This window comes from Lepisma saccharinum, chromosome 14, assembly GCF_977018435.1.
Source record: "Lepisma saccharinum chromosome 14, izLepSacc3.1, whole genome shotgun sequence".
Lineage (NCBI taxonomy): Eukaryota > Metazoa > Arthropoda > Insecta > Zygentoma > Lepismatidae > Lepisma > Lepisma saccharinum.
In genome coordinates, this window is record NC_139242.1 from 47,928,436 (window position 1) to 47,950,391 (window position 21,956).

The 21,956-nt window shown below is 37.2% G+C and overlaps 1 protein-coding gene across 1 annotated transcript in view; it reads left to right on the forward strand.

The window, feature by feature from the left end:
* CSN1b (COP9 signalosome subunit 1b) overlaps positions 1-21,956 on the forward strand; it is a 54,332-nt gene that overhangs the window by 13,500 nt on the left and 18,876 nt on the right. The window contains exons 5-9 of the mRNA XM_083135534.1: positions 1,888-2,085; positions 3,090-3,167; positions 5,394-5,629; positions 8,712-8,817; positions 21,612-21,700. Coding sequence (XP_082991660.1) covers positions 1,888-2,085; positions 3,090-3,167; positions 5,394-5,629; positions 8,712-8,817; positions 21,612-21,700 — 707 coding nt within the window. The remainder of the gene's footprint in view (positions 1-1,887; positions 2,086-3,089; positions 3,168-5,393; positions 5,630-8,711; positions 8,818-21,611; positions 21,701-21,956) is intronic.

Sequence of the window (21,956 nt, forward strand, 5' to 3'; positions counted from 1 at the left end):
AACAGATTCTTTTTGTTTAAAAATTACTAACCATTGTTATAACTGTATCTTTAGTCAAAATGAAAATAAATGTCTGATGAAAGGAGCGTGTGTTCTCCTGAAACGTCACAAAGAAAAACTGTTTTCTTATGCTTGTAATAACCGTAAACTACAGGAAAATTATCTAATATTACTGGTAAAACTGACACACTGGTATGACTGTTGCCCAATACCAAGTACCGATTAATCTGTCTAGTATATAATAATAATTGTCAAGGTGAGGATTAGACCTCTGTAGGGAAAGGATTTTGCTCGAGTCTGAACTAGTTCACACAGATGACACTAGATAGCATACGAAATTGAGAGCTTTCTTCACTTAAACAAATAACACTCGAACAGTCAAAACAAGCGGTATACACTTGAAGCTCAGTTGTACTTGTATAACCGTAATTTGTCTGTGGTAGTGGGTTCGCAAATATGGATCGTGATGTGAAAGATGCTGTGATGTTGAAACTTGAGTGAACATAGTCATTATTTCCATGTAAAAATGGACCTTAGTCTCTCTCGCCAATACATTGACACATGAAAATGAAATACATGATTTTGGGCTGAAACTACTCGAACTGGACCCAGCCTCGCTAGCAATAGTCGACTGGGAGCACGGTAGAGGTCTGCACGGGCCTAAATTGTAAGGCCCGAGTCCGGCCCGGCCCGAGGAAAAGAAACCCGAACCCGACCCGAGTCCGATAATAAGTAAACATGAGCCCGGCCCGAGCCCGAAAACATAATTAAAATTACTTTCCAATTCAGCATTTGAAAAAAAAAATGGGCACTGTTGTACTTCGTTAACTAGCTGTTATAAAAAATGTATTCTCATTCTCGAAGTAAACCATAATTTCAATAATTAAAAAATATTTTTCGATGACAATATTCGCTAACAAAATAGCCACGAGGCCCGGGCCCGACCCGAGCCCGAGAAGTTCTGGTTATTTATGGCCCGAGTCCGGCCCGCGCCGAGCCTAGGCCCGAGGGCCTGGCCCGAGCCCGTGCAGACCTCTAGAGCACGGACGTCGTAGAGACGGCACCTGATTGACCTGCCAACTACATCATACCCCTCCACATCAAATACATATAACCATACCCTAACTATTCTCTGCACTTCAATCCCTGAAGATGAGTGACGTTAGCTCTTGAAAGCTTGGAAGCCTATCCTGAAATCAACTGGCTGATATCATCATTCGCCGCCAGGAAAGCTTCAAGAATTACTTACTACCAAGGCAAATATTTTACATAATATGTGTCTGCGATTAATGTCACATTAAATTAAAATGATATTCCATTTCATAAGCTCAAGGGTGGGTGACTCAGAACAAGTATGAGTGAGCGAAAGTGGTTCCAGGCAGTACTCTAGTGAAGATAGTGTGACTACAAAGGAGAATCGTAGGAGGTCATTGTAAAGTAAATTTAAAATAGTAATTGCCGGCCTCTGTGGTGTAGTGGTTATCACAGCATGCTACAATGCCAGGGGTCCCGGGTTCGAATACCAGCCTAGGCATGGATGTTTGTGAATGTCCATTCATCATATCATCACTCATCCCCATCTTAGCAAATTAGTCAAAAGTGGCACAAAAAGAGAAGTAAAATAAAGTAAATCAATCAATCAATTAAAATTGTAATTGTGTTGTGTGTCAGGTACTTTGGAAGATATTGTCAAGGTTCTGGAAAACTTGGGGATATTTAGAGTTCATGTAGGTACCCACGGTTTTCATTTCTGTGCAGTATTAATTTTTGAGCATTTTTACAGAATTGAAACAAATCTATCTTCTAACAAATTATACTCCATCCCCTTAAGCATGAATGAGTTATTTGGTAATTATTATACATTGTTCTAATGTTTTTCCCCAACAGCTGGAAAAGTTAGACACCGACCTTAAGAACTATAAATCCAATTCAATAAAGGAGAGTATCAGGAGAGGCCACGATGACCTAGGAGACCACTATTTAGACTGTGGAGACCTTTCAAATGCTCTAAAGTGCTATTCAAGGGCTAGAGACTACTGCACCAGTGGGAAGCATGTAGTTAATATGTGTCTCAATGTTATTAAGGTACTGCATTTATTTATTCTCATTTTGCATGCATTTACTATGTTGTCGTATGTCCATCTGCATTTACTAACTTTTCATGATTTTAAATACACTACAAGATTTGCCCAAATATTTTATTATTGTTGGTAATTCACACCAATTGACTTCCTGGTACGTCACATCAGAACGTGATGCATTAACATGTACAGAACACATAACATCATGAAGAGTGGATATACGACAAAATGGTATTCATTCAACCAGTGATGTTTTTTACCAAATTTGATGGAAGTGTTGGATTTTGGTTTTATGCTAGGCCCTTGAGTGCATTTTTCATCAAAATTTGATGCTTAATTATGAAATCCAAAATGAACTCCCAACATTTTCATTGCACAGTGCAAGATTCCGTGAAGGCATAAGAAGGAGGGTAATTTTATACACATGAGATACTTGCATTCCTCTTGGTGCCATTAAAGTGTACAAATCTTCTGTTACATTCATGGCAAGAAAAAAGAAAATTGCTTTGTCAACATGTAGTGCACACCATGTTCTGACAAAGTATTTTTGTATGACAATGAAAAAATTCTTATGTCATATGCTGGCAACATTCTTGTTAAAAAACACACAAAAGACATAAACAGCACAATACGAGATACTTTAAAAGTTGTCCGAGCTTTTGACTCCCATCTCTGAGTCATCATCAAGGTTGGTCAACAAACGACGAAGAACTTGCGGTGGATGTTCTGATGACACTACATGCTGTGTCTGCCGGAAGATGATGTTGTGGTCTTGCAGTATTGATAAGTTCCTGGTTGTTACAATTGATGGCTGAGAAAGATGGGGTTTTCAGTTTGACATGTTTTACCATGATAAATAAGAGTTTTAATTAAAAATGGTGATAGAATAGGCAAGGAGTACGGTCACTTGTAATATTTATTCAGAATAATTAGAACCATTTTTACTAGTAATAAGATGACTTTTTTTTAACTGGTATGTCAGAAACTAATAATTATCTCGTATTTTAGGTTAGCGTTTATCTTCAAAACTGGTCTCATGTGTTAAGTTATGTCACTAAAGCAGAAGCTACACCAGATTTCTCAGAGGTAAGTTTGTCATAACTGCATTCTGATTTGTTTGTGTGTATTCTTTGGTCTATGCTATCTGTAACTTTACATTGTCCTGACGGACTACAGACTTAGTGTTTCAAATTTCTGCCTCATGAAGTTGCTGTTACACAGATCTGATGCCTTTGTTTTAGTCAATATGCTTGCACCATCTAGTGACAGCAACTTAAACTACACATTAGATCTAGTGATCGAAAATCTTGTTTCTATGGTAAATTCTTTTTTGTGCTTCTCTGCAAGGGCTGGATGTTGCTACAGGGCTATTTAATGTTGCTTTTTTGTACCATAAAGCTAAATGTAATGAGAAAGATGGAAGGGTGCAGGGTTGAAATGAAAAGAGAGCACCTGTGGCATAAAATAAAGTTGCCATCCCAGCATTCAACCAGAATGACCACTGGATGGATGCCAGTGATCTGTGTGTGCTGTGAGAGATTGAAGTGTTGGATTTCTTGCATGTAAGACATGTTAGTATTTTCATTATATTGCAGCTGCTTTACATTACGAACTATGTCGTATTTTAAAGAATAGCAAAAATACATACTTAATATTTTCCACACATTTATTTCTTTGGCATTTTATTAACTTAATTGTGTAATTTAGTTTCATTGGAATGTGAGGCTTCAGTAAAGATAACAGCTGTGGTCACCAAAATTAACAGAACACTAAGTATATAGGTATGCAGAAAAGTTCAATTTCACATTTATGAAAATATGCACTTTAATTATTGCATATATGTAGAGGCACATATTTTTGGTAAATAAAAAAGCAAAATTTCGGTACAAAAACAGAGTCGATTTCGGGTTCAAAAGCGGTAAATAAAATAAAATTTCGGTGTTATAGCGTTGAATAATCACATCAAAAGTGCTATATAAAATGACATTTTGGTTTCAAAATTGTGAATATAATCCAAAATTTGATTTGAAAAGTGCACTTATTAAACAAAATAAACTTATCCCTTTTAATAGCACATTTATGTAGTTACCAGAGTATTAAGTTTATTCCTGTGTAAGGGGTCCATTTTTGCTTCTCAAATATTTACAGCAGAATTAATCAATTTTTCTGTGAATTGCATAACTCACAGGATACTTCAGACTTCAGAAAATGTCGCGTCGGTATATAAACGGTAAATTTCGTGTTTAAGAGTATATTTCGCATTTTGCAGTTCATTTCGCATTATTTCGTGACAAAACAGGGTAGAAAAATGCACCTCACACCTTTCAGAAACATGAAAAATGAACATTACAGCATGTTATTTCGTGTTTTCGTCAAAAACAAAATTTGCATGCCTCTACATATATGGTATAAGTATGGAGAAACACGGCAATTCTCAGGGGTAATTTTGAACACTGCCTGCATTGTTTTCAGCTTAATTGATGCCATAAGTAGGGAACCCCAATAATTATTACACATGGATTAAATTAAATTATAGTAATCAGCTAATATTGACATTTATGTATTTTGATCCCTCATACTTGTTCAAGTATTCTGCCCTCGATCGTATATGTTTGAATATAATTTTATTGTGACCATAATCGTAGACACATGTATGTAAAATATCAACCTTGGTAGTTTCAGCCCACAATCATCTATTTCATTTTCATGTATCACTGTAATGATAAGATAGACAGACTAAACTACGTTTTATCATGGAGATGATGACTATGTTCACTTAAGTTTCAATTTCACTGCATCTTTCACTTCATTATCCATATTTGAGGGCCCACAGACAAATTACGGTTATACATGTACTACTGGGCTTTGAATGCATACCACTTGTTTTGACTACTCTAGCGAAGAGGCTCTCAATTCCATTAATGTCGTATGTTCAAGCTATTTGATGCATGTTGGTTTTCACTCCTTCGAAGATGCTAATTCTTATATGAAGTGCCTTTTGTACCTGGTGAGTCTCTTCTTCACATATGGTGGGCTGTTTGTGTATGATTTTGATGACACTTCTGAGTGCCTATTGGAGGTAGATGGGTGGTATGGGAAGGTTTTGGGCATTCAATTGTCAAAAGAGCAAAGGAAAAAAGTTAATCAGGTGTAAGTTTTTATGTATATTGATAAATTCTGTAAAGTAGCCAAGGAAATTTTGTGTACCAAAGAATAAAAAACTCTGCACGAAAGTTTGCCTCAAGGAATAATATATGTAGGGAATTCTCCGTCAGATAAAGTTAATATTTGTACTGGTTTTGTATCCACCAGGTTCACGGTAAGGATAGCAATCAGACAATTCTTACAAGGTTGAAATGTGCTGCTGGTTTGGCAGAACTTGCGACCAAAAAGTACAAATCTGCTGCAAAGCATTTTCTTCAAGCCAATTTCGACCACTGTGACTTTCCAGAATTATTATCTCCAAGCAACGTAGCCATGTATGGAGGATTGTGTGCTTTAGCTAGCTTCGATAGGCAAGAACTTCAAAAAAATGTTATATTTAGTAGGTAAGTAACCATTTTTTAGGCTAGATTTGCAATATGTATATAAAATATTCGTATTTATTTTTTTCTAAGTCAGGTAGCTCAAAAGTTTGAAGCACCTGAAATTCTAAATATTAGTTTTCTACGAAAGTGTTTCAGAGACAAAAGTTTATGAAACAAAAAGTAGGGCTGAGCAGATACTGATATCAGTGGTATTGGTATCGGAAAGTATTGATTAGAATTTAATCACTGATGCCAGCAAATTTTCAAGTTAAGTCAGTAGTATCGTTATTGGTTCAAAGAGTTTTCAGTTCAGCCCTAAACTTAACCCTCATAACTTTCATTTTTTTTATTCATATTAATAGGGTTATAGATTTGCTACATGCTTCATGATATGCTCAAGTGATTAAATCAGGGTGGCGACAGACCTGGAAAAGTCAGGAAATTGGAGAGGTCAAAAAAAGTCCGGGAAATGTCAGGGAATTTTTTTTTGATTGACAATTTTTTGTTGTTGTTGTTGAACTGTAGATATGATGTGATGCAATGAACCTGCCAGACATTTGATTTTGAAGAACACACTTAAACGGGAAATCATCGTGCCAGCCTTTGGCATAAACTTGTAGGTCTCTATTATGCATTGGACACAACCACGATGCCAGATACAAGTGATGGAACGTGAAGAGGTGGGGAGGTGAAATTTCCAGTGAGACAGACACATTTGATGAACCTCTAAATGTCATATTTAAAATGTATTGACATTTTTTTTCTTGTCTATGGCAGCTATAAGGGGTTGGACCTGTCGACCAGAATGGCGCACCCACTCTGTCACCATCCGACAGATGTCCAATACTGTAGTACGACATTGTGTGGACATTCTGAAGGAACATTGAAACAAATGAAGGCTTTTGCCAACCTGAATTTTTGTTGTATGCTGTGGAACAACATTTGATCTGCCAAATATTTAGGCTCCATTGATGCATGTGATTTTTGTCGGATAAATCTGACTAATGAAAAGATTCTCTCGGGCTATCGACCAGGTAAGTTGTGGAAAAGATTCCAAGCTTTCGAAAGCTTGGAATCTTTTCCACAACTCACCTGGTTGATAGCCTGAGAGAATCATTTCATCATTCGTTGCCAGGAAAGCTTCAAGACTTAACTTAAATGTGACTAATTTCGAATTGCGACAAAATGTCTCACTACGGCATAAAAATGCATGCAAGATACTCTTATGCATCCAATTTTTTTGTTTGATGTAGTACGACATTTCGTCGGACAAACTTTCAGGCTCTCAATCCTAAGAACATATCATTTTCGTCAGTAATCAATGTTCTTCTGCCAGCTCTACTGAATATTCAATTTTCGTCTACTGTTATTGAATTTAACAGGATGAAGCTTTATACGAGGATGGTCCAGAAAGTACATTCCAATTAGCCATAAATTAAAATGCAAACTTCGGTAATAATTGACATTTTATTGTCTTATTACACTGACTCATAACTTACTTTTTGACATATTCACCACCATTCTTCAGGTATTTGTTGTGGTGTGGCACTGAATTTTGTATGCCCATGAGATATGTCTGCCTCCAAAAAGTGGAACTGTCAAACTGTATGTCCTGCCAGAAACTGCTTCAGATGAAGAAATATATGAAAGTCATAGCACATGAGAATCGGGCCTCCCACTTAAAGTGATGCAAAAGAGCCCACTTGTGGTCAGGTGTGTGGGGTCGTGCATGATGGATCTGCGTTCCATGAATTGTGTTCATCATCGTCTGACCATACTGTCACTAAAGGCATCCAGTCCTTACACCTCTCACAAGTTCCAGTGAATCTCTGTGGCACCCGCTTCTGAGCATGCAAAAACCTGATTACGGTTTTGAGTGCAAGGCGGACATTATGTGTTGCCATGTTCACATCAAACGAGCCGGGAATTCACCATACCAATATCTCAGTCATGTGTGCATGGATTAAGTTGTTTGTTTGCTTTATATAGAAAAGAGACACAGAATACAAGTACAAAATTTCTTCATTATAAACAACTAATTTACTCTAATCTCATTTATTCATATTTTAAAAATAATCAAATATTTTATTTAAGCCTGCTTGCAAATGAGAAAGCCCTGTAAAAGTCCCTCCCTATCTTGTGAATTGTAATAATTTCCCAAATTCACTATTTTTCAGAAGAACGAATATAAAGTGTAGAGAAATTAAGTCAATTTCTTGTAAGCTAATATAGATACTTAATACAGTCCATACCTGAAAGCTGTATTTTCCATGTGCAAATACATGGATTTAGTTCAAAATTGTCAGGAAAAAATGCAAAATTTGTCCTGGAAAAGTCGGGGAATTTCATTTCTGCTTGTCTGTAGCCACTCTGTTAAAATACATGGCTGATCTTCCATGATTGGTTCTAAGACAGTAGGATATTTACCCTCCCCCCTCCTTCTTAGTTGAATAAACATAATTATTACTGTAATATTCGAAACAGTCATAAGGATTATTTTCAGCTGTGTATTGTAAATTGAATTTGCTGCACCTTTTAACTGCAGAGTAAATAAGAAATCCCAATGACATCCAAGACAGTCTGTAAGTTCGTATTAATAGTTGGTCTTGTATTTTAACAATGGCCTAGTGAATTATAAACATCTGTTTTGTATGTGCTTGTTGAAATTGAAGATTGCACAATTTATTTTAAATGAACACAAATGATTGCAGTAGAGCAAAAAAAAAATGTATATTTTCTAACATTTATTGAAATTCCTGTCACTTGTAATAGGATTTTACTGTGTTATTTAAAACTTTTGGTCTTTTGTAACAGACTTTGTAAAGTATGTAATGTAGATATGTCACACATAATTTTAAAGTTTTGAATGTTATTAAAGTTGCATCCATATTTTTTTATTGGTCTGACAAGTGTCAACCTGCAAGGGTCAACTACCTGAGGCAGTTGTCCTCTACTGTAAATTTCTCTTGCTTTCTACAGTGACCACGTAATTTTCATTTCTATATTGTATGCTGACTGTAATATCGGCATTCCATTATTTCACAGTAGGAAATTAAATTTACCCCATCATTTATTAAAAATAACTTTATTTTCTTTGTTACAGTTCCTTTAAATTATTCCTGGAATTGGAACCACAGCTTCGAGACATCATTTTTAAATTTTATGAATCTAAATATGCATCGTGTCTAAAGCTCCTAGATGAAATTAAGGTCAGTTTGTGTCCAAATAGATGTATTGAAATATGTTTTTGTGTTATAAATGATTTAAGCTGCACCATGTAAATGGTCCTCATGATTTTTTTGGTAAGGTTAAGATGCCTAAAGGTGGAAAATATGTGATAGCATGTCATAACTCTGTGCTTTCTCTGTGTTATCACTCCATTCTCAAGATACCTTGATGTAAATGGAAAGTTATTGATAATTTTTAATATTGTGACTTTTACTATTAGAAATAACAATTACAGTAATTTTGATATAAATTAATAATTATGATAATTATGATTACAACAATTAAAATATATCAATATTTTAATAATTTTATTAAGAAGTTGGATGGGCTTTAACACCATTACAGGCTATTTGCTCATCATTTATGTCGATATACCTGACTTGAAAACTGAAGTGCAGAGCTCTGAGAATGACACTAGCCGTCCGAAGACAGTGTAAGAGTTCATAGAGGAACGTGGGCAAGCTGGACAGACACAGTGAGAGCCCTTGGAGTGTCTCAAAGTGTCATTTGCCACCTGTATATTCAGTTCCAAATGACAGGAAATGTGTAACGAAGGCAAGGTCAAGGCCATTTGTGAGCAACAACAGCAAAATACTATGGGTACCAACCCATTGAAACAGATGACAGAATGCAACGGAACTACAACATGTCCTTCTCACAGCAACAGGGCCCGACCCTGTGGCCGAGTGGTTAGCACATCGCGCTGTGACGCCAAGGGTCCCGGGATCGAATCCCGGTCGGGCTTGGTTGTTTGTGATTGTCCATTCATCATTTCATCACTCATCCCCATCTTCGCAAATTAGCCAAGAGGCACAAAACGCGAAGTAAAATAAACTAAATCAATCAATCACAGCAACAGGGTGCAGGTGTCATCTCAAACTATATGCAATCGCCTTCGTGAAGATGGCCGCACAATGCCATGAAGTTTTCAGCCGTAGTAGAAACTTGGCTGAGGAACGTCGCAATTGGGGCCACTCCAAATGGAGTTTAGCGTTGCTCTCCAATGAGTAGGGGTTCAGTTTCCAGCCTGGCAATAGATGTGCCTAATCTGGAGGGAATGTGAATGTGGAACATGCAGAAACCCTGCTTTTGTGTAAGAAACATTCCAAAATGAAGGTGGCTCCCGGATTCGAATCCCGCTCGGGCATGGTTGTTTGTGAATGTCCATTCATCAGTTTCACCATTTCATCACTCATCCCCATCTTCGAAAAATAGCCAAGAGGCACAAAACGTGAAGTAAAATAAAATCAATCAATCAAAATGAAGGTGCTGGACTGAATCAAAATTGTGGAACGTACGGACCTCCACATTATTCAAAATGGCAGTTTGACGGTCCCTAGTTATGTGGACGAGATCCTCAGACCTCTTTCCATACTGTGCGAAGATGCAATTGGTGATCATTCCCTTTTCATCGACGATAATGCTCGTCCTCACACAGTTCTGTTAGTGCACAACATGCCAGCGGACAATTGAGAGTATGGAATGACCAGTGTGCTCACTGGACTTAAATCTCATTTGGAATGTCTGGGATGCACTTGTTACAAGCATTACAGGTAGGCCAACACATCTCTCAACCCTTCTAGAGCCGAAGATTGCCCTATGTGAAGAGTTTCGAGGAATCCCCCAAGCTCACATCGATCACCACATCGAGTCCATACCACACAGATGTGCAGCTGTGTTTGGCCGTTCAAGATCACACACTATACTAGGGGCGAGTTACTGATATGACCATATCCGTTTCTGAGCTGTTCTATTGCTGCACACATTACTCTATCGTGACACACGTCATGTGAGCATTGGGTCAAGTGACTGTAGGGTCTTTCTGTTACCTGTACTAATCCATACTCTACTGTATCCTCTCTGAATGTTCTTTCAGTTGCATAAACGTGGGTTGTATATGATTTCCGTCTAGTTCTTTCTGATACTTTCTTGATCCCTCAATTGTTTTGCGCAATGTACTTAGTGTCTTGTGAATAATCCACCCATTAAGAAGTTTCATGGTGCAGTGAAAATGAATAATAAACCATGTCTAATACTACTACGTACAAAAAGTACCTGGAATTTGTGAATAAAACACAAAATACATGGTTAATCATCAACATTTATTTTGTCACTTTTAAAATAGGCCTCATCAGATGCAACACATATGCCAACGCTTAACCCTGTCTTCAAAACACTTTTCAAACGCAGAAGACTGTATCTCCCTGAGTTGCTTCTGCGAATTTCCTTTAATGGATTCAGTTGATTCAATATGCCTTCCCCGAAGTAGTAACTTGAGTCGCGGAAAGAGAAAATAATCCTTGGGAACAAGTTGTGCTGCGACGCATTTCATGCCTAAAACACCAATCAAAAATTTGTGAACGGACATGTGCGATAAGCCAAGCTCATGAGCCACCTCTCTCACACTCATACGCCGGTTTTCAAGCACCATTGTCCTGATTTTCCCGATGTTCTCGTCAGTCGTTGACGTGGATGGTCGACCAGAACGGGGCAAATCAGCAACAACTTCTCTGCCTTCTTTGAAAGCCTTGTACCATCCATATGCTTGTGTTTTCGACAGACACGAATCACCAAAGGCCTTTTGTAGCATTTTCAACGATTCAGCACACGACAGTTCGTTGGCAACACAAAATTTCAAACAAATTCTTTGCTCGATATTTTTCTCCATTCTGCAAATCGCAGGTCACTCGTGAACACAACTAAGGTAAACAGCTGCTGTGCACAAACTAATGGATAGATTACTCTACCCCTCTGCGTGGTCATTCAGTACAGTGCTTCCATCCTACGGACAAAATGAATTCTTGATACCTCCAATGTGGGACTCTTACCAGCCAAATTCCGGATACTTTTTTTTACTGAAGGTATATCCAAGAAGAGGACAGTGGGCAGCAATGGGAAGTCAATTTATCAGACGAGGCACTATTTGGTCGAATTATTGTGAGAAGACAGAATCGGAATCTTCAAATGGACTTTCTCTTAGAACCTTCATCATGGGTTTCATCAACTCCAAAAGATATCTTATGAAAGACAAATAAATTTGAATTAGAGACATATTTGCAGAAAAATGTTATCCCTCGTGAGGAAATATCTGGAAATTCAGCCACAGCGGTTGCTGGTATGGCTCTTATTCATAGAGCAAAAGAAGAAGAGTCAAACTTTGGTGAGGTGGTTATATCTGCCTTGTCCATGGCTTTGCAGGAAGGAAATAGGAGTCCAAGAATCGATGTTGTGTTTAATACGTACAATGAGATGTCCATAAAGAACAGCAAAAGGGCAATCAGAAGGGAAGAACTCGGTCACCAGACACAGAGCATCTCAAGGAAATTCCTAAGTCTCATTATGAATAAAACAATCCTCATTGTATTTCTTGTTAACGAATGTGCATTTTGTGAAACTTTTGAATAAAACAGTGTTCGCGAACTGAGGAGATACATGGTGCAAATTCACATTTGAAGGGAGCCCCAAAGTGCCCGATCTCAACAGTACACAAGTAGAAGTAATATTGGAGTTCCCGTGCTTGCTGTATGCACCAATATCTTCTGTACATTACGTGAATGATTTGGGATGTCATGTATTCTGTGCATAGAAGGGTAAGGTAGTCATTTATTAACTTCCACCTTGGAGGAACTTCCTCAAGAAACATACCTAACGTGCTAATTATCAAGGTGCTATAAGCAAGAGATGTCTTCTGAATGATCAAATACACATAGTTTAACTGGAAGAGGATGACATTGAAATGACACGATCGAGCAGAGCAGCTGGTAATAGTATGGATGGCGTGGCAGTCAACACCTCAAACTATGTTAGATCTGGTAGCTTGGAACTCCATTAGGAACTTCAAACTACCAATGCGTGCCTTCTGTCTAAGTAACATCAACTGCACTGACAAGTGCAGACTTCCCTCATGTAATAATCAATGAGTGATGACACCTATTCAAAAGATGATGATGAATGAAAATTATGAAATTTTGTTTATGTTCAATCATAACATACATGCGTATGTAAGATTTAACAACTGGGTCATTCCACATCAAATCAACGCAAAAAAACTAAGATTTTGACACCCACCAACTCAGATTTCGATGAAATTTGGTATACACACTTCCTTTATGGTTGAAAGAAACTCCCTAATTTTTTTTCACTATCTCAAACGGTTTTCGTTTTACAGCACTTTGAAATGTCATGAAATCAGTGTTGTCTGTCACTCTTAAGACCCTCGACACTAGATACCCTTGCTTACATTTTATTTCTTTTCTCCTTGACCAATCATCAGATCTCTTTGAAATTTTACACAAGTTCAATGAAATAATGAGGATTTCAGAAAAAAATACATCAGCACTCAAAAAATTTTACAAATGCCTATAAAAAGACTAATAATAGATTTGTAGCCTAATTTTTGTGGTGGGAAAACTAGGTTACGAAAATCTGAATTTTCATCATGTGGGTATAACGGAACCAAAAACTTTTGATGTTGAAAATCATTGCATAGACATGCTCTTTCTCTACAAAAATAAAATTTTTGTTTTTTTTATTCCTTCTAACGAAAATGTTACGTTTTTGAAAATTGCCTAAAATTTCAGTCAATCCGTACCAAATGGCCCAGCACTAGTCCCTCGACCATTTTTTAAATTTTTCATTTGTTTGTCATTGTAACCCCTGTACAAGGGTAGTTCAAAACAGGCATTATTTTTCTAAAACTAGACTTCGTTTGAAAATGGCGGCCATTTTTGTTTCATGACTTGCAACATTTATGGCCTATGCAGAAAGTTGCGATAATTATGATAACTCAGCTAAGAAAAATTATAGAAATCTGGGGTAAAAAACATTGTTTTCAGTACATTTCAGGCTACATTTTATGTTCTGTTTCTTTTTTCACTACATCTAATGCAAATGTCTGAAATTTAGCGTCAAATCTGACTGATATTCAATTTTGAAGGGAAATCAATGTATAGGATATATTTTTTTTAGTAGGTAAGCAATGAAATATCAGAGCTATAATTTTTTTTAGAGGAAAGATGTACATTCAAAGTTTCAGCAGAAAATATTTGACACACAGCCGTACACACCTTTTCTTTGATAATAGCTACTAACAGGCTTTCTATGCTATTCGTATGTTACAATTAATTAATACGTACAATAATTGTAATTGTGTGATAGTTAATTAAAAGTAAATAATAATAATTGTAACTAAAAATGTAAATTTGTCTGTTTTTGCCAAAGTTCCCCCTGTTGTAACTTTGTTACCATGTAATATCAATCTTGAAATATTTTACAGTAAATATCAAATTTTATTAGGTTCCCAACTAGATATTGGTTTGATCTCAGTTTTATGTCAACTTTATGCATGGAAGGCTAATCGAGACTGGACCTACAGTTTATTAAAGTGGGATCCGAACCAGTATGTGCCTCCACTGGGTATCGAACCTGGAACGCCTTGATTACAAAATGTCGACGTAACCACTATGCCATCGGGAAGACCTTTCGAACAAGACATATATTTGGAGCCCAAATTTTTGAGAAAAATGAACATTTCCAAAGAGCTTTAACTCAATGCGGAAACCAGTAACAGAGCTCAAATATTTTCTGCTGAAACTTTGGATGTACAGGAAAACCTCGTTAATACGAAGTTCAAGGGACCAAAAAATGTCAACTTCGTATTAAACGACTTCGAGTTATCCAAACTTTTCAAGATGGCGCCTGTTTTCAGGTGTAAATAAAGTAGAGTATAAATTAGCCCCACAAAGGATATTTTATTTTTGGTGGTAGCTCAGAAAATAAGCTTTATATGTACTATATAATAATATTGTACGTTTTAAAGGAAGTGTAAAAAATGTTACACAAAATGAGAACACGGAGCTTAACGCGGACACAAAGATTACAAGGAGTCGGTTAACACCAGTTATCCTGCCTAGTTATACAACCGGTTATGCACGGGATGCATGTTGTGGCAAAAAGTCTTATAAAAAACGGCATTTTCTTGTGCAAAGTTGTTGCTCTTCCACGAAATTCTTACAATTTTAGTTCATAAGAAACCCGTTTGCACGGAGACCTACGGAAAAGAAAACAATCTCGTTTATTGCAAGAAGTGAATCTTGACAGTACTCGCACGCGAGCAAGAGACGGGAGATAATCGGACAGAATGAATATTGGATTTTATGTACTAGAATATTGTCCGTTACAGGATTAACTGGTAAGAGAAGATTCTCTTGGGAGAGAACACAACCTTTCCCTGGCACAAAACAAAACAAAAAAATCTGGCCTGTAAATTTCATTCTGGTTCGGCTCTCTAAAACACATCGTAAAAAAAAGTCACGTATTCTTTGCTTCAGTTAACTTCATATTCGCCCCCCTCCCCTTTTTCAGGGAGCAGTCCAAACTCTTCCTCAACTTGCATTGTAATCAACTCTGAAAAAGTAAACACACAACTTGCGATGTTTGCACCCAATGTGTATCCTAGGACACATTAAACAGTGCCGCACTCGATAATCACTCTGGTTTGGATTCCACTTTAAACTGTATATTTAGTCCCGCTTAGTTCAGCAGTATAAAATGAACTAAAAACAAGTTTTACGAAACTTGCGTATTTTCAGATTAATCGACAATTTATTGTAGGTTTCAGGAGTATTCTGGAGGTCAAACACTCGCTCCGCGAAAACTTTACCTCTCGTATTCCTACATTGAGCATTGCGTTTTTTTTTTTTTAACAGCAGCACGCTAATGGTTCTGAAGAAAAGCGGGGATTATATGGCTTTGCGAGATTCAAAACAATGAAGCTTATTCCTTCCCACTGGATGAGTCATTGCAGTTATCAGCAAGCCAGAGGTTTCCAGACGCTAGACTAAACACTGGCGCCAGCTGCAGCGTAAACACAATGAGAGCGGCTGGAAGTTAGAGCAGCAGGTGGTCGAAGGGAAATCATCGGCATTTTAAAGATAACGCAGTTCAGTTGTCGAAGACCGAACTTTTATCAGCAGTGTGAAAAATCACATTACCATGCACACCAGTGGCGGACAATGAGCTGTTGTAGGAGAAGGAAGGGGGTCACTTTTCTTTACTTATCATGCGGTTTTTGTTCGTTTTAAAGAAGGTTTTCAGAACCGTTTGCTTTTTTTTAGACGCCAAAGGAGCCGGTGTGCGCACACGAGCTAGAATATCGTGGCCGAAACAATTAGCAACGGACCCCCCCCCCCCCCATTTGCTGATAGATAAAGGGGAGAAGTCACTCAGACAACAAAACACTGTTTTGGCAAATTTTATGACCGGCACAGTTGGGAAACGTATGAAGCGGGAAACTGGAGTTGCAACATACGTAAGATCGATGTCAACTTTTGCGGGAAACCTACAGATGGGGGACAAAATAATACGAACACCTGTGGAAAAGTATGTCACATTTCACACCGGCAATATAGCAGCACCACCTGGCCGTGAAGGGGAAGGTATTAGTCTGTCAACAGCAGTCATTGGTGGTGCATTCGTCTATCATACGATCTCAAGAGACGCTGCAATGTCAGACCTGACAGAGTTCCAAAGAGACATGATTGTTGGAGCACGTTCAGCTGGAGGCACGGTGACTGAAACCGCAAACCTTGTGGGGTGTGCAAAGAGCACAGTATCAGCCGTTATGACAGCATACACAACACAAGGTAAGATGGCGTCTTCAAAGCACAACAGTGGACGAAAGACAAAGCTTGCTGCTCGGGATAGGAGGGTGTTGAAGCGCATAGTGGCCCGAAAGCACAAGCAATCGTTATCCGAGATAACATCTGAAATGAACAGGCATCTCCAGGACCCCAGTTCAACCAAAACTATCAAAAGGAAACTCCATGCTGCAAACATTCCTGGCAGAGTGGCAATTTGTAAGCCATTGGTGACATCACGTAATGCTGTCAAGCGACGCCAATGGTGCAGAGCTCACAGAAGTTGGTCCCCACATCAGTGGCAACAAGTCATCTGGTCTGATGAATTAACATTCACGTTATTTCAAACCACCGGGCATGTTTATGTGTGGAGAACGCCCCGAGATGAGTTCCATCCTGACTGCATCTTGCAGACTGTAAGCATGGAGGTGGGTCCATTATGGTATGGGATGCGATAGTGTGGGACCACTTGTTTTTCTGCATGGGACGATCAACGCCAATCACTATTGGGGCATTCTGGGGGATCATCTCCATCCTTTTGGCCAGACTTTATTTCCTGGGGAGCGGCTGCTTTTTCAAGACAACAACGCTCCTATCCACACTGCTGGGTCTGTCCAAACACGGATCGAAGAACATGACGATGAAGTAGGATATCTTGAATGGCCCCCACAGTCTCCTGATTTGAACATTATAGAACATTTGTGGGGATATTTGGAGTCCAAACTGCATGCTCGAAGTCCGCCTCCAGCCATACTTTTGGAATTGGAGACTGCTCTGGAGGAAGAATGGCTCCATATTCCCTTAACCATTGTGCATGACCTCTATGCATCCATCCCACATCGCATACAAAGTGTACTTCAGTCACAGGGTGGTCCAACCCCATATTAATAAAGATTTTCTCTAAATTCACAGGTGTTCGTATTATTTTGTCCCCCATCTGTAGATGACAACGCATTAAGCGGGTTGACGATCTTTAGTTGGCCTATGCGGCTTTGATTATCTGTAACAGTTTCCCTTTTTTTATGAAGTTCTACAGGGCACAAAGAACACCGGAAGTTGTATGCTACCAGGCCAAAAGTTGCTCGCTCACGGGAAATTGCTGTATCTCGAGCTCAGAGCTAGACAGATTGGTGAGACTTTCAGGCGCCACGCGTCTTGTATTTTGGAACATTCGTGCGATCTTATCTCGCATTTCTCATCTGGCACTGGTGAATATTTCCAAGGTGGCGCATTCAACGGGGAAAGAGCTTGACCTCCCATGCACATTGTCAAAGAATGTCAATGTCCAGCGGGCATTTCGGGCTGCTTCCCTCGAGTTGTCAGCAGCTCTGAGGACAAGGAAACATGTCAAGGTCAAGTTAAAATAACGTCCAAGCTCTTTCCACATTCGATCTTCTCTTGTCGACTTACGCAGGTGTCTACTTCGAATTAAGCGAAACCAGTTTTGCGGAAGGGTCTTGTAAACAACTTCGTATTAAAAATTATCCGTATTTCGATTTATCCGTACTGAAATACATTATAAATCCTATCTTATCGGCTGGGGAATGGGAAGAACTTCGGATTAAAGGGTACTTCGTATTAACCAATATCGTATTAACGAGGTTTTCCTGTACATGTTTCCTCTAAAAAAAATATACCTCTGATATTCCATTGCTTACCTACTAAAAAAATATATCCTGTACATTGATTTCCCTTCAAAATTGAATATCAGTCAGCTTTGACACTGAATTTCAGAAATTTGCATTAGATGTAGTGAAAAAAGATACAGAACATAAAATGTAGCCTGAAATGTACTGAAAACAATGTTTTTTACCCCAGATTTCTATAATTTTTCTTAGCTGAGTTATCATAATTATCGCAACTTTCTGCATAGGCCATAAATGTTGCAAGTCATGAAACAAAAATGGCCACCATTTTCAAACGAAGTCTAGTTTTAGAAAAATAATGCCTGTTTTGAACTACCCTTGTACAGGGGTTACGACGACAAACAAATGAAAAATTTTAAAAATGGTCGAGGGACCATTTGGTACGGATTGACCCTGAATTTTTAGCCAATTTCCAAAAACCGTAACATTTTCATTAGAAGGAATAGAAAAACCAAAAATTTTATTTTTTGTAGAGAAAGAGCATGTCTTTGCAATGATTTTCAACATCAAAAGTTTTTGATTCCGTTATACCCACATGATGAAAATTCAGATTTTCGTAACCTAGTTTTCCCACCACAAAAATTAAACTACAAATCTATTATTAGTCTTTTATAGGCATTTGTAAAATTTTTTGAGTGCTGATGTATTTTTTTCTGAAATCCTCATTATTTCATTGAACTTTGTGTAAAATTTCAGAGAGATCTGATGATTGGTTAAGGAGAAAAGAAATAAAATGTAAGCAAGGGTATCTAGTGTCGAGGGTCTCAGTGACAGACAACACTGATTTGATGACATTTCAAAGTGATGTAAAATGAAAACCATTTGAGATAGAGTGAAAAAAATTAGGGGGTTTCTTTCAACCATTAAGGAAGTGTGTATACCAAATTTCATCAAAATCTGAGTTGGTGGGTGTCATGACTTCGTTGAAATGGTGTGGAATGACCCAACTATTATTATTCAAAATTGTAAGTAAAATTTATGCATTTAATCTATGTCAGCATAAAAGGAATACAATAAAGTTTTATTATTATGAGGATTATATTAATATTATTGCACTTAATAATTATAATTATTGTAAAATGATATTCAATATAATCAGTCCGTTGAAATTAAGTATATTTATTCAGATATTGTGATGAATTTATATGCTATTTATAAAAAATATGATAAACCATTATTTTTCAGCTATTGTTACTAATTCAATAATATTAAATATAAAGCAAAGAGTTATGAGATGCTATCACTCATTTTCCATCTCTAGGCATCCAGACCTTGCAAAAAAAAATCGTATGAGAAACCATCTCACCGAAGTGGTACTGATCGCCTAAATTTTAGGTCCTGGCTCATGGGCTAACTAGAGAAGGAAGAGGTGCTTTTTAAACGTAGTGTTAGAATGAGTATAGTTTAAAGCACCAGCCAATGCATAATGCCCAATTAGCATTGCATGCTAATGTAGAACCATTGTCACTAACATTCTGAGAATTACAGTTTGTTCTAATTCTGAGGAAATTGGCTAAAGACTTTAAAATACAGGAACATGGAAAATTCGATAAATAATTATATTATATTCTTGTATTGTGACTGGGAAAGTTAAATTTATGGTGTTGGACATTGTAAATTCAGGTTTCCACTGTATTTATATTACATTCCAACTATGTCTCTTGAATATGCCAGTTTTACTTTAAAATATTCTCATACAGGATAAACAGAATCTTAATCACATGAAATCCACATTGTCATACATTGTTGGTAATGAATGAAAAAGTGTCCATTTTTCATAGTTTCATATGTATTTTAATCCCGGGAAGAATCAGATCTAACTAACTAACTAACTCTCTAGCCTTCTTAAACCTGAAGGTTCATGGCTGCAGCAACATGAATCAGATCTATATTTATATTAAATAATCTAAAATTTGAAGTGTATGCTAGTATCGTCTCAGTTTTTTAATGAAGACAAAAGAGAATGATTTCATCAGCTTGCCACCAAAATCTCATCTTAAGAGGGTAACCAACTATAATGTACACATGTTTTGTATTGTGGACAAAAATGTGTAATTATCAGTTGAATGACAAAAGTAGAAAGAAAGGAATCTGAAGGAATCCTTGGACTGAAGTCATGTGCACATATAATTTGACGTATATTGAATTTGGCTGCAATTAATTAATAACTGGTATGGGAAATGTCTACTCTCTACTTGAGAGTTCATAAATAATACTTATTGCAGGCTGTCTACCAGTCATGAAAGTCAAGAAGTCAAGAAATTATACTTGTGGTCAAGAATTTTTGCTATCACAATGATTGATTGATTGATTTAGTTTATTTTACTTCACTTTTCTGCTCCTTTGGCTAATCGCGAAGATGAGGATGAATGGTGGTAAGATAATATGGATGAACAATCACAAATATATTGGGACGACAACACAAGCCTCACATAACATTATACTCTCTGTGTGTCCAGATGCCAGTCTCGCTAGTCTGCCAAATGCAGTTCAGGATGCATTAATAGATAAAACAAGTCTAATTCTCTTGTTAAATACATCTTCATTTTTCATCTCGGCTGCCATTTTGATAGGGTTTTTTCATTACATAAATATTTATTTTATTTGCTAATTTCCTATTTTAACTAAGTAGGGATAGAATAAATAAAGGTTAAGAAAATAGAAAAAACATGTCAAGGAAAAATCACGAATTTTGGATTTGTTGCTTTGGTAGACACCCTGTATTACTAACTATGCCTCAGCATTGGTTGAATTTGTGTTTAACATGACACAACAAACTTCAGAAAATCTTTCAGCCTTCATACTTTTGATTTAAATCTTTATAACAAATGATTGTGTATCAATTAGCAATAAAAATTGCAAATAGAGTTGACGGATTGACAATAATCTTACAAATTGTTGTCATTACTGATTTAAAACACTTGTATATTTCAACACTAACAGTTCAAAAATAAAACTGATCAATGTTTACACTATAATTACTAAAACTCCATAACACAACAGCCTTCTATCCCCTAGCTGCTGTGGGGCTTCCACCAAGAACCAAACACAGGTCCACTTGCACCAAAGGCAAGAGTGCTAACCATTCAGCACGGGAGTCCCATAGTATAATTATAATTTCAATTAATTTCCTTAAGGGAAATCGGTAAGGATGGAAAATATTAAATTGCCCAGGATAGGGACATGAAAAGCTTGTGTTGCTGCAGCCATAAACCTTCAAGTTTAAGAATGCTAGAGAGTTAGTTTAATTAATTTCCTTTTTACTTCACTAAATATCAGACACTAGTGTAATATTGGTTCATATTAGTGATGAAATTCAGATAATCCTTCTGATACCAATACATGATACAAAGAATACAGTGTGATCGTTCAGATTGAATTTTATACAGATGAATGTGATAATAAGTTTCTGAATATGCATTTCCTTCAAAATTTCATAAGAAAACTGTTTTCAGTGTTATACATATAATTGTGTAATTGTTATCATTTCAGGATAACCTGTTACTAGATGTTTACATAGCTCCTCATGTAAATACACTCTACACTCAGATAAGGAACAGAGCGTTAATCCAGTACTTCAGGTGAGTTATTGTGAATTTTAATATTATATTATATATACACAGTACAGTCAATAAGTTCGTGGACTGGCTACTACAGGTTGGGCGGGATGGTGCTATGTCAGTTCTTTTCCCGTCCCAGCAAGAAGCAGTTGTGTGGATACATTATAAGCAGAACTACGGTATCTGTTGTGAACAGTAGTTGAATGCGAACTCGAGAATGTCGCAGTTTGAGCTATGGGCAAATGTCAAGTTCTGCCAAAAGTTAGGCAAATCCACT